The sequence below is a fragment of the Schistocerca piceifrons genome, chromosome 5, assembly GCF_021461385.2.
Source record: "Schistocerca piceifrons isolate TAMUIC-IGC-003096 chromosome 5, iqSchPice1.1, whole genome shotgun sequence".
Classification (NCBI taxonomy): domain Eukaryota; kingdom Metazoa; phylum Arthropoda; class Insecta; order Orthoptera; family Acrididae; genus Schistocerca; species Schistocerca piceifrons.
In genome coordinates this window covers 239812161-239825603 of record NC_060142.1, presented here as the reverse complement: position 1 = coordinate 239825603, position 13443 = coordinate 239812161, and the positions used below count along the sequence as shown (strand labels likewise).

Sequence of the window (13443 nt, the reverse complement as noted above, 5' to 3'; positions counted from 1 at the left end):
CCTCCAGTAATTTATGGACATCTTAGAAAACCTACACGTCAATGGCTGGACAGACAGTTGAACCCCACTCCTCCAAAATGTCTTACCCAGTGAAGTGCTTGTGGCTGATTGTTTTTGTAGAGGTGTATACTGTACTCACAATCCAAGTGATTAGTATAACAGTCCATTCTCTTTGACATCATCTCACAGTTGTGCCAAATGATGGTCACAGAAATATGTCCAGAGAAAACTGTAACAGAGAGCTGTCAATGCTAATCAGCACCAAGCTTGGAAACTAAGGGTTTATCAAACTTGCACTCACCTCCAACTGACTGGATTTCATTAAGCACTCCTAATTTAACATGACCTGTATGTGGAACTCACAAGCATTACCTCATTCTCCCCTCACAGTTTTTGACAGTATTAGTACCAGTTTTACGTATTATACACATGTGTGAATGTCAGAGGCTGAGAAAGTGTGCCTTCAATTTCAACGAGTACTTACACCCAGTTTCTCAACATTTTCCATTGCATGCAAATGTCGCATAAATGTGGAGTGATCACAGTTCGTCACTTTTGCCAGTTGTCAAATACACTGACATGGATCATTGCTGATTCTTCATCAAACCCCGAAGGTCTTCAAAAGTATGGATAGTCATTAATGTCAAAACAGTCCTCTTTTTTTTTTTTTTTAAAAAAAAGAAAACCATTTTCTTGCTGTGTTCTATCTAGTGCATGGTAAAAATGTTTCTGGCTGCCTCCATTGCTGTCACCTCTCCACTGAACTCAAACAGAAGAATATGTCTGAACTGTTCCAATTTCTTCATTTGGCACTCCATTTTCTAGCATCCTCAGGTTTTAAATAATTAATTTTAGGTATTTTCAGCAAATTTCTTCAAAATACTTTAATAAAACCACTGATAATGGTGCTAGTAGACACCATAAATGGACAATCAGTTCCTATTTCTGTTAGGGTTCACATTACAAAAATACTGGATGCAACAAAGTGGGAGAAATTTATCCACAATTTACTGAGTTTTTAATTAGTAGTTTTAAATTATATATTTTTGCTACTGTCCATTTTTTAATTACATTATAGTCAATCGCCATCTACAAATTAAATCAAATATACAACACAACAAGTAAAACAAACAAACACACACACACACACACACACACACACACACACACACACACACAAAGGACTATGCCTTGTCCAGAGTTATGCAATAAATATTTTACACAAATCTATTCACAGAAGTCAAGTACAGTAATGGCTTTGGGAAGCAATAACGTTCAGAATCTTCCTGCGGTCCTCTCTGCTGGTTATTCCAATTTCTCTAAGGTCCATGTCACATAGTTCAAAGAATGTCTCCAAATCAAGCTGGAAAATAGATCAAATGAAAATTTTTGTATTGCTGGAAAATTCATGACTGAGTATGTTTCTCACCAAACACAGAAGACACAGAGCAGTGAACAGGCACATAAGTATCCTTCATCTGGGCTTGTAACCCGCACAAATCTCTCCCCACCCCCACAAGTCTGAGCTTAGGAAGAATAATGCACTGAAGAAAATATATGGAAAGAGAAACAAAGTTAAAATACCAACATCATTATCACAACTATAACTCCTGAATGTAAAGATCTCACAGAAAAAAAGACAAACTGACATCCTTAGACTATTAAACAAGCTGGAAAGTGGAAAGGAATTGTATTATGATAAACTATAAACCTCATCATTATGGTAGTATAAAGCAAGCTGACCTGTGTAACTTTTGTGTTGGGATGTTATGAAATGATGGGGTAGTGAAAAGTCACTTAACAACCTTATTCATCATTTACAGCAAGCTAGACTAACCAGAACTGCAGGCAAACATTATTATCACATGTGATAAAATAACATATGGCAGCAATAATTAAAATCTTGCCATGCTCTTCCAATTTTTAAAGACAAGTGCGAATAAAGGACTAAATCATACGTTCTGGATTCTAGACTCAAAGATCAAGTTTTTGACACCCTGTCATGTTATGAATTCAGTTAGAAGGACAGAACGAGATATAGAAATGGACCAAGAAGAAGAGAAATGAGAATCACAATTAAGAACTAGGTGAAAAGCAGAAAAGAAGATGGATGAAAAACAAAAAAGAGTTATTAGTGGTCACCTTTCCGTACTAATTAATATCTTATTTGAAGGATTACTTTCCTCATCACTTCAAAAATCAACATCAGGGATAAATTCCTACCTCTCACTGGTTGAAGGTATGTACACTCTCCTTTGCCTGTTTCCACTAATTCTAGCATCTCACATCCCCATCTTTTAGTACTGCCTCATTCAGTGTGGGTAGAACATCATCAACCTCAAACCTAAGCAATATTTCATCAATGGATGTTGGTTCTTATTTGGAGTTAGGTTGAGAATTGTCATCTCCTTCTACAAAATTTGTTTTGTTATCTTAATAGTGTTCATGTGATTTATCTAAATAAAAATCCACAAATACCTGCTGAGGCTAATGTATGGTATGATTAAGAAGCTTTATTTTTTTTTTTTCAAATGAGGATCCTACAATCTTTTGGCAGCCATATTTTGCAAGCACTTTGAATAATCTACCAATATCCCTTGCTTTGTCTTCAAGGTCAAACGTCACTTAGTTTGAGGACCTTTTTCAGAATCTCTTTTGGAAACACTTGTGTGATGACATATGTCAGGTTTCCTTTCTACTATGGCAGTCCATTGGATGTAGTTTACCACGTTGATAACTTAATCTGAAGATAATGGCAGTCCTGACTTAAGAAACTTGCAGCAAGCAACATTGAACAAAGTATGTTTATTTCCATACCTTAATACTCGGAGGTGGCTACATGCTTGTCGCCCTGAGAGTGAAGTCAATTCTCTGAATGCTCTACTCTTTCCATTTCCTGAATGAAAGCATTCAATGTTATGTGCAGTTTGATTTTAGGATGGTAGTCCATAGAAATAAGAGATGATTAATTCCAAAAGCTGTTTGAGATTAACTCTCATTTGATGAAAACAGTACACAATATTTCCTTTAATTACATACTGCACCTTTTGAGGTAAACTACTCCACTGGATTTCAAACCTGTTGTGGACTCATCTTTAGCCCTTCTGCTGGAATAAGAAGCCACTGGCTCCGAAAACTTGCCTAATTACAACCCTCTTTTATGTGTGTACTCTGCCGCTTCTTGGATTTAAGAGGCCAAATGAACATACCAAATTTTAATACTGCTTTCTGTAATTTTCAGTTAGATAATGATGCACAGGTATTCAACCTTTTTAAAATAAAACATGTTATTAACTCTTTCTTACACTTACTTCCACATTCACACAAACATGTGTATATAAAAGAACAATATTTCTTTGATGTCGCTTGTCAGTATTACTCCAGATTAAAAATTAGAATTAATCTCATTTCAGTAATTTAAATTATTAAAATGTGTGATATGCAACTACTGTTCATGCAGCAAAGGACTTTAATGCATATTTTGGAAGTGGCCAATTGATAAATAAGTAAAAATAAGCTTTGTGACTGCATGTGGTTCACTCAGTGTCTCCTAAAAAGTACCTCACTTTTTTATGCCCTAGTTTACCACAAAAATTGTATTTGCATGATGGCCCTTTGATTTTAGATGTGGTTTGTCACAGTCACTTCAAATATCCATTTTTGATTTGTTGATTAACTATTTACCATGTTTAATCTACATTATGGTACTCATTTTTGTCACCTGTTTGGATCCTTGTGTTGGAAATTTGTGGCAAGTTCTTATGGGACCAAACTGCCTAGGTTATCGCTCCCTAAGCTTACACACTACTTAATCTAACTTAAACTAACTTACGCTAAGGATGCCACACACACATCCATGCCTGAGGGAGGACTCAAACCTCTGACGGGGGGAGCCGCGCGGACTGTGACAAGACACCTCAGACTGCGCAACTGATACACGAATAAATGGGCGGGGAGAGGGGGGGTGATGGCTGCGAGGGGACAGGCAGGTGCACAGTATAGGACATGCATAGGCGTGTTCTGGCTGGATCGAGGAGTTATGACTTGGAGGAAGAGTGAGTGGGGAGGGAGAAGTAGAATAGACTAAGGGACAGACGTGGAGAAGAGCGTTTGAACACAGGATGACTGAAGTCAGTGTCATAGGGCAGGGCTGCAGGTGGGTGTGGGGCTTGGGGATAGGTAGATTTGGGCCAGGAGGATTACGGGAACAAAGGCTATGTTGCAAGGATGACTCACATCTACATACTTAAGGCAATTTATTGTTGAGAAGGATCCAGAAAGCACAGGTTATGAAGTAGCCACTGAAATCAAGCATATTGTGCTCAACAGTGTTGTGCCACTGCACTGTCAAATCTGATCTTGGCTGCAGTTTGACAATGGCTATTTAGTAGGGTGGACAGCTAGTGTGTAATCATGCCCACAAAACATACTGTGACCTGATATAAGACATGGCTGTTTTCACAGATGGCCCTGCCTGGGATAAGATAGGTAAGCCTGTGACTGGACTGGAGCAGTATCTGCTCAGTGATTGCATTGTCTTGCACTTGGGTCTTCCACAGGGATATTTTCCATGTAGCAAGGAGTGGAAGTAGGTGTTGTGTAAGAAAGGAGTAGCACAGAGTGCCTTTTGGGTGGGTGGCATATTAGTACTTTGGGAGGGGTGGGAAAGATTTTGAGTAGGATGCTCCTCATTTCTGGGAATGATGACAAATTGTCAAAGTCCTGGCAAAAGATACGGTTAAGGCTTTCCACTCCAGGATGATACAGGTAAAGGAGGGGTGCTGTTTTGAAGTTGGTTCTTGAGGGCAGTCAGAGGTTAAGGGCATATGTGAATATGACACAGGAAATGTCCGCAGCTAGGTTTGGGGTAGGGGTGGGGATAGGAAAGGGTGGGGGTGGGGGGGTAATGCAAGTTTACGGCTTTCAGAATTTTGAGCAATGTTGGTTTTTGGACGGTTTTGGATGGAGGCTTTGGTCATCTTCTAGGAATTCCCTAATTCCAACTTGGCCCCATTTTGCTTTAATATCTCTCTTCACAAGTACACAAATCTCTAGACAGTGAAAAGAACAGTCACCCACAATTTCACATTAGACTCTGATTTAATAATAGGCCCTGCAGAAGAAGTTTCGCAACTATCATGGTGAACTACAATGCTTACATGGAGGAAGGTGTCTGCCAACTGTCTGACTCTACACCTACAAGCCTTGCTATAGTGATCCCATCCCATAAGTCCAACATAACCTTAAATCCCTATGCTTTCCAAAATCCATAAATAAATCTAACAAACCAGGGCCAATGTAGCTGCTTACTGTCTTTATCATTCAAAGAAAACTTACTCTTTTTTATCAAAATCTTAAACCCATTGCCTGTTGCAAGGCTCCTATTATCAAAGATATGGACCACTTCTTTCACCAACTGTCAGCCACACCCACTCCATTACCACTTGTCTCCCTAATCGTCACTGCTGACGCTACCTCTGTACACACCAACCACCAACGTACCCTCATGCTCATTGCCTTGCCTTCTCCTACACCTCATTCCTTATAAACTTAACTAACTACATCTTTACATTATACAACTTCTATGTTAAAAGGAGAATTTGCAAACAAATACATAGCAAGCCCATAGCACTCACATGGAAAGTTCCCATACGAATCTGTTTATGAGCTATCAAGAGGAAACCTTCCTAGTTACCCAAATTCCATACCTCATGCCTCTTTCCATTTCACTGATGACACATTCATGATTTGCACCCAGGGCCAGGACACTATCCACATTCTGTCACAACCTTTCATTTCACCTGGTCTTGCACATCACAATGTGCCACCTACCTACATGTTGACCTCCACTTCTCTAATCTACACCTCTCTCCATAAGATCACTGTCAAGAGCACTTGCATTTTGATAGCTGCCATCCCCTCCACCCCCCCCCCCCCCCACACACACAAAGTAAGTTCCCATATATTCTGGCCATTTATGGATCGCACATCTTTAGTGGTAAACAACCCCTTACCCAGTATGCTGAAGATCTTAGTATGTCCTTCACCAGGCATTACACCCCTTCCCCCTCCACCAAACCTAGTTTCCAAACATTTTCCATGCTGTATTCACACATGCCACTAATCCTCCAACCATCCTTGGAACCACCTGCAAAAGAACACACCTGCACCCCCCCCCCCCTCCCCATCACTGCCACTTCACATCGTCTGGGACTGAAACAACTGATCATTGAGCACAGAAATAAGGAACACCCTAACCACAATCTTTCCCATCCCCTCCCGAAGAGCTATTCTGCAACTACCTGATCTCTACAATGTGGTAGTCCATTGTTCCACCATACCTACCTTCAAGCCCTTGTGAATGGATAATATCACTATGAAATACCAATGAGTAAGACCCATCACATACACCAACCCAGCAGATTCTACTCCAGTCCTGTCACAGGTTTATCTTATCCTGCCAGAGGCAGAGTCACCTGTGAAATCAGTCATGTCATGTCAGCTCTGCTGTAATTTATGCAAAGTATTTTATGTGGGCATGACTACCAACCACCTGTCCCCTCATGTGAATAGCTGCTGCCAAAAATGGCCAAGATCAGAACTGACAACTCCGTGACAAAGCACAATAGACTCTATTTCAATGACTGTTTCATAACAAGTGGTATCTGGGTCCTTCCCCATATACCTCCTCTAAATTATATGGAGGAGAGTTGTCCTTGCAGCACATTCCTTGTTCCTGTTATCCAACTGGCTTTAATCTCTGCAAGCCCCTTCCCCAAACCCAGCTACACCTTGCTCCAGGAACCTAAATTCAGTCATCCAGTACACACTTCGTCTTCTCCACAGACTACTACCCCTCCTGGTCGTGGTCATCTCCCCTACCAATCCAATCCTCTATGTCATTATGTGCTGTGCACAACTCCCCATCTGTCACCACAAAAAATTTCAATGGTGCCACATTCCTATCCTATGCACCTGCTGCCTTTCCCAAAAGCTAGCAAAGTGTTCAGTCTTGTTTATTGCCAACTGATGCCTCAGTACCTCAACTATTTGGTGAGTGTTTCCTTTACTCCACTAGTTACTAAATGTGAAAAACTTAGATTTGTGACAGGAAAATTTTGTCAAAAGTTAAATACTCTTAGTTATAAATAGATAAGCTGAATGATTTTTTTAAGTTAGATGGAAAGGGAAAGTTAAACACTGTACATCTAAAACCCACCATAATTTTCTGTAAGACTGAAGAGTAGCATTATTGAGAATAAAATACAGTTCATGTAGACATCCACTGCAACTTGCTCACAATAATAAAGAAAACAAAGGTTCAATGGCACATCACCACTGACCAACTTGCATCATGTGAACCTTGAGATGTTTAAGCAATGCTGATTTATGCGCATGTCCTTTGGATGCATATAATGATGCACTGCATGTCTCAATTCATTTCAACTGATGCTCAATGGCTTTTCCACCTTATGTTAGCCATTCTTTCACTAGGCTTTCATGGTAGCAAGCATGCTAATGATGGCCCAACAACACATACTACGTGTATTCATCACAGTTTCAACATGCTTCTATATTTTGTGGTGATACCAATCATTGCTAAAAATTTGATTTGCTTCTTTTGCTAAATTTATGGAATCAGGTGTGTTATTTGTTAATTGCTTCTCAGGTCATGTGATCACAGTGTTGTAACTTATCTAATGCTTTTATTTATAAATATTAACATCCGTTCTTTTTTAGATAACTTGATGATGATTGCAGTAATCAAAACCAGTTATTAAACTGAATGCATTTGTGTTCAATAGAGCTTGGATTTTATTGAGAAGTCATATTTTTTTCCTGAACATCAGGGTGAAATCTACAACAATTTACACATGTATCCAGGCTTTGTAGTGCAGAAAAATGAATTTCTACTGTGCATATGAAGCCCATATGTACACTGTTTTTAGTAATAGATACTTTCAGCTAACTTTTGCCATAATAGGTCGTATTTCAGTCAACCTTTTTCCAAAATGCATATTTGTCTTTCTTTTCAGGCCACAAGAATAAAAACACAAAAATGTTGCTCACACGAAAATGTTTCAGGTGATATTGTCACAAATAAGCACAACAATTACTACAGTACTTTATTTATCAGGATTATAGTAGACAAGTAGTGTAACACACTAGTCGGTTCGCTGACGTATGACAGTTTGGCACAGGCTCGACAAAATTCTCTCTGACCCAACAAAGATGGACATTTTCACACAGTTCAGTTTGAATACAATCTCAGTCTGCTTCAACATGTCAAAAGTATGATGCTCCAAAAGCAGAAGTTGCAATGTTTTGTTTGTGATTCTGAAGATAAGTTTTTCAGCACTGATGGGGAAAATATTATTTTGCAAACTATGCGAAGTTAAAGTTAGTGCAGAAAAGGACTTGAATGTGCAACAACACTGTAATACCATCAAACTGTGTGAAGAAAAGTGCTGAAAACGACAATAGACAAACACTGTTATCTGAGGAGAGGGGTCCATCTTTAAGACTGAAATCATTCTTCAAGCACGTGTGAGAGATGATGGTGTCTTGCAACATCCAATTAGAGAAACTGAAGAATCGCTACTTCAGATAGTTCTCGGAGATTTACATGAAATGTCCAGTTCCAGATGAGTCTACATAGAGAAGAACTATTTCTCAATGTGCTACGAGGAAGTAAGCAACAAAATAATAATTAGTGTAGTTGATCAAATGGTCTGTGTGTTCACAGATGACATCCCCGATGTGTGTACGCATTAAGTTGCAAATGGTTTTGTTGGTGTTCTGAAAGTCGACAGGGCTGGAGAAATGTTCCTCCTGACATGTGAAGCTTTCAAGAGAGTAAACAACTTGACAATTGCCATTTTGTTTGATGACTCTATGAAGCTTATGTGGCCACATGGTGTGAACACTGAACGGCTACTGCTAGTAACAGAGGATGCTTCATACATGACTTAAGTGGCCAAGGAGCTTCAGATTCTCTACCCCAGTACATTGTACCTCCCTCACCTTACTCTGCACATGTGTTACACAGAGCAGCAGAAGAGGTGTCATCAAATTACTATGATGTTGACAAATTAATTTCCTGTGGCAAGAAAATGTATGTGGAAGCTCCGCTACAGTTTCAGAAATTCAAGGAACAAGCATCTCCACTGCCGATTCCGACTCGGCCCATTCATAAATGTGTGGTTCTTGGCTTAATGCTGCTGAGTATTATTGTAGCAACTGTACCAAAATAAAGACAATATTTTGTGAGCTTGATAGTCACAAATCAGATGCTGTAAAAATTGTGAAAGGTGTGCATACATCAGTATCAACTTTTCTGTGGTATCAAAAGACATCACATGAGTGGAAGCTGCTGGTACTCAGCTGTGTGATGGCCTGGATATTGTGCATCATGTGCAAAGTGAATTGGGTCAAACTCATGGTCATGTGGCTAACAAAGTGAACAATCAATTGCAAAGTGTTCTCCAGAAGAGTCCTGGATAATCCACAATGTACAAAATTTGTGGCAGTCTTTCTGGGAATGTCACAAGATTTGAAGATGACAAACTAAAGCTGGCCTGTAGAGACCCCACCTTCAAATGTGTTCCTGTGACATCCTGTTATGTGGAAGAAAAGCTTTTCCGGGCACAAAACAATCCTCAACAATAATCATAGCTGCTTGAAAATGGAAAACCTGAAAATGCACCTCACGATTCAGGGCAACCACTTGGAAACGGAAGATTGGCACAATATGTTAACTAATTTGAAACAAGTGGTGTGCAGTAATAAAAACATGGTTTTATTGTTTGGACAGGTGGTGGAGTTTTCATACATGGTCACATGCCAAGTTTTTCCTTAATATCTTTTTTGTTACATATACTGGAGCTTGAAGGTCCAAGGTATACACAGTTGAAAAATAGATAGAGTGCAAGCATGCGGTCATCTAGTCCTTGCTGAAAAAGGCCATGAGAGCACAGGAGATCCACAATGACCTGACAAAGACATTAGAAACGGATTCCCCTCCTACTTGAATGTGAAAAAGTGGGTGGCAGAATTCAAGTGGGGCAACACTTCTGGCCACGATGCACCTCACTAGTGGAAATCCATTAACGACCAACATGGAGGAAAACATTACTGCATTGCAGGATATCATCATGGCAGACTGGCATGTGACAGAACACTACCTTGCAAAGAGAGTGGGCATAACACAGGAATGTACCGGACACATCATAAGAATTGTGCTTATGCCAAAGGTCTCATGTCGATGGATCCCAAGAATGTTCACACCAGAAGACAAATGCCAGACACATGTCATATCTACTGAAAATTTGACCACTTTTGAGGCAGTTCCTGTGACATTTCTCAAATGTTTTGTGACAATGGATGAAGCATAGGCTCACCACTTTAAGTCTGAATCCAGTGTCCAATTGAAACAGTGGAAACACCACTCCTCACCCACCCGACGAAGTTCGAGTCAGTCACATCAGCTGGCAAGGTGATAGCCTCTGTTTTTTCGGGTTGGGGGGGGGGGGGGGGGGGGGTTTACCCTGACTGCATACCTCAAAAAAGGTGAAACAGTAAATGGAGAATATTATGCTGTTCATCTAATGTGTTTGAGGGAGGCCATCAAAGTGAAATGTGTTAAGATGTTGATAAAACATTCATCAGGACAATGCGCCTGCACACATACCCGTCATTGAAAAGTCTTCCATCGAGTCCTGTGGCTTCCAACTGCATAAACATTCACCCAATTTGTCCCCCTACGGCTTTCATCTCGTCCTTAAGCTCAAGAAACATCTAGCTGGAACCCATATTTGATCAGATGATGATGCCGTGGCTGTGGTAGAGGACTTTTTTTTGTCATTCAGAAAGAAACATTCCACAAGAAGGGTATAATGGGCCTGCAGCACTGGTGGCAAAGGGTGTGTCCCTAAAAGGGGACTGTATCGAAGAATAGACATAACCATTTTGGCTACTGACAACCTTTATTGGGTGGATCGAGAATTTTTCAGTCACCCTGTGTAAATAAGTTAATGAGGCATACAGAAACAACTTTCAACTGACAAGTGTCTTTGTGGCTATGGAAATGCATAAACATAACTGTGAGCATGAAGAGATCAATAATGATTGAGATGGAATGGGATGATACACTGAAATATGATGAACTGTGAAAATATCTGGACTGAATGCCAGGCTACCAAAGCAGACTCAGTCTCCTCTGACTTGGACAGAAGTGGAAAATATACTACTTGACAAAAAAGAAGCACCCATAAGACATGGTCAGATATCAGTCTAACTTGGTATGCTCCATTGTGGGTATGTAAATGATCAGAATTACAATTCTATCTTACAGGTAGAAAAGCCACCATAGTGTATTACTTTTGTTTGTGCTTAGTGTTGTTACCAGGCCTGTTAGAATATGTAAGAAGCATGAAGAGCATCAGACGTACAATGATCAGTGTGAAGGATACTAATTTGCTGAGTGTAAGACAGTGTTTATCAGCACTTAACACGGTTTGAATGGGACCTCATTGTGGCTCTCCATTTGGTTGACTGGCTGAGTTGTGCAATATTCAGATTTGTGGGGGTCATTCCAACATGACAGTGGCCTGATGTTGGACTGCATGGGAATGTGAGGGCAGGCATACTTGTTGTCAAGGTCTGGCCAACCACATCCAGTCACCAAAGAAGAGGATCACTACATTGTGCACCAAGCATATTGTATCCCCTTCTCATCTGTGCCTGCCACAAGAGAACAAGTAATGGTTGTCTGCCATAAGAGAACAAGTAATGGACTTCCTGCAACATTTGTGCCATCCTAATCATTGGTGAGCCATCAGCAACCAGGCTAGGAAATTGCCATCTCATGCATAGGCTGCCATCAACACAACACAAATGGCCATGTTTGAGTGGTGTCATGACTGGGATACTGACGGATGGTGTTACATTGTCTTCAGCACATAATAATGGTTCTGCAATCTATGGAGGGGTCCCATTCTTCGTATATTCTGGAGTAACATAGTAGTGTGGGTCCAGGCATCATACAGTGGGGAGCCATTGGGTATGGCTTCAGGTCTCAGCTGGTAGTGTCTGAGGGAAGTCTGACAGTACAACAGCATATTGTCGGCATCCTCATGTTGAGGTACTCCAGTGCCCTGCAAGCTCTCCAGATTTGTCCTGATAGATTTTGTTTGGGACTAACTTGGATGTCAACTCTGTCCCAGAGTCAGTATTCGGGATATCAAGGTCCAGTTACAAGAGTTGTGAGCCAGCTTCCCTGTGGAGAGAGGATATGACGACTTTAATAAAGACTTCCCAACTGGATCAGTGGATGCACCCAGGAGTGAGGGGCAACATCATGATGATAAGTGGGTTCTTACATCATGATGATAAGTGGGTTCTTACAGCCAAGTTCTACATAAATTTGACTTGAGTGTAATTATTGAAGTAACATCACATACCCTCTCAACCTGTGAATTTTCATTTAGTATCATCTTCCCCTTATGAGTACTTTACAGTTTTTATGAGGTAGTGCACAAGGTGGATTGAGGGTCCAAGGCCTCCTGCTTTTTTTTATCAGAAAATAGTTGCAAACAAAATCTGGAAATTCTGCCATTTTTGAATGTAATGTCCCGGCAGCCACACACACTTTTCACAGCATCAATGCCATGATTTCATGGTACCTGTAAGCACTTCATTTCAAAATTGCAAATTGGCATCCAAGTTTCATCCACCATCACAATAGTTAATGGAAAGTCCCTTTTATGTCATCATCATGTGTGAACATTATTGAGCAAATTGCCAAACGCACAGCTCCTGTATGTCCACATTCTTTGCGCCCACATGGAGCACAGTTTTTTCAAGTCTGCACACATCGCAGGGTAATGCTAATTTCAGAGGCAACAGCTTTCACACTCAATTGGCAATTCTCCAAAACAACTGTCTGCACTTGCATGACTATGTTATCAGACGGAACGATTCGAAGCCAAAATAGTTTTAGTTCACTGTCATATGAAGTTTGGTCTTCTTTGAACTTATCCATCCATGAACACACATTCTTCACATTTATGGCATCATCACCGCAAGTCTCACTCAACAGGCGATGAATTTCAAAGGGTATCACAAAACACAGTGGAGAAAACGAATGATTACCTGCTGCTCTTGTAATGAAAATCTTGCTAATAAAACATTCTCGGGTTTCGAGCTGTGTCAAGTGGTTTACTGCCCACAAGCTTTCGGCGGAGATCTCCTCTGCCATTGTCAAGTGGATGACTGTCGTGTAGTTGTCATTGCCGTGCTTATATAGCCGCACCGTCACTCGTGACGTCACTGGTGCTCGATCCTGCACCATATATGGTAATGTTTTGGCTGCGCAACTGCCGGGCCTGTTTCAACTCCCTCAACACCTGATCCCACACTGTACTCAGCTGCAATCCACCATTC

At 40.5% G+C, this 13443-nt stretch overlaps 1 protein-coding gene across 2 annotated transcripts in view; it reads right to left on the bottom strand.

Moving 5' to 3' along the window:
• Positions 1-992: 992 nt before the first annotated feature.
• LOC124798534 overlaps positions 993-13443 on the bottom strand; it is a 114413-nt gene continuing 101962 nt past the window's right edge. For both annotated transcript variants that reach the window (XM_047261983.1, XM_047261982.1), the window contains one exon: positions 993-1363. In XM_047261983.1, the coding sequence (XP_047117939.1) occupies positions 1241-1363 (123 nt within the window). In that variant the 3' untranslated portion in view covers positions 993-1240. The remainder of the gene's footprint in view (positions 1364-13443) is intronic.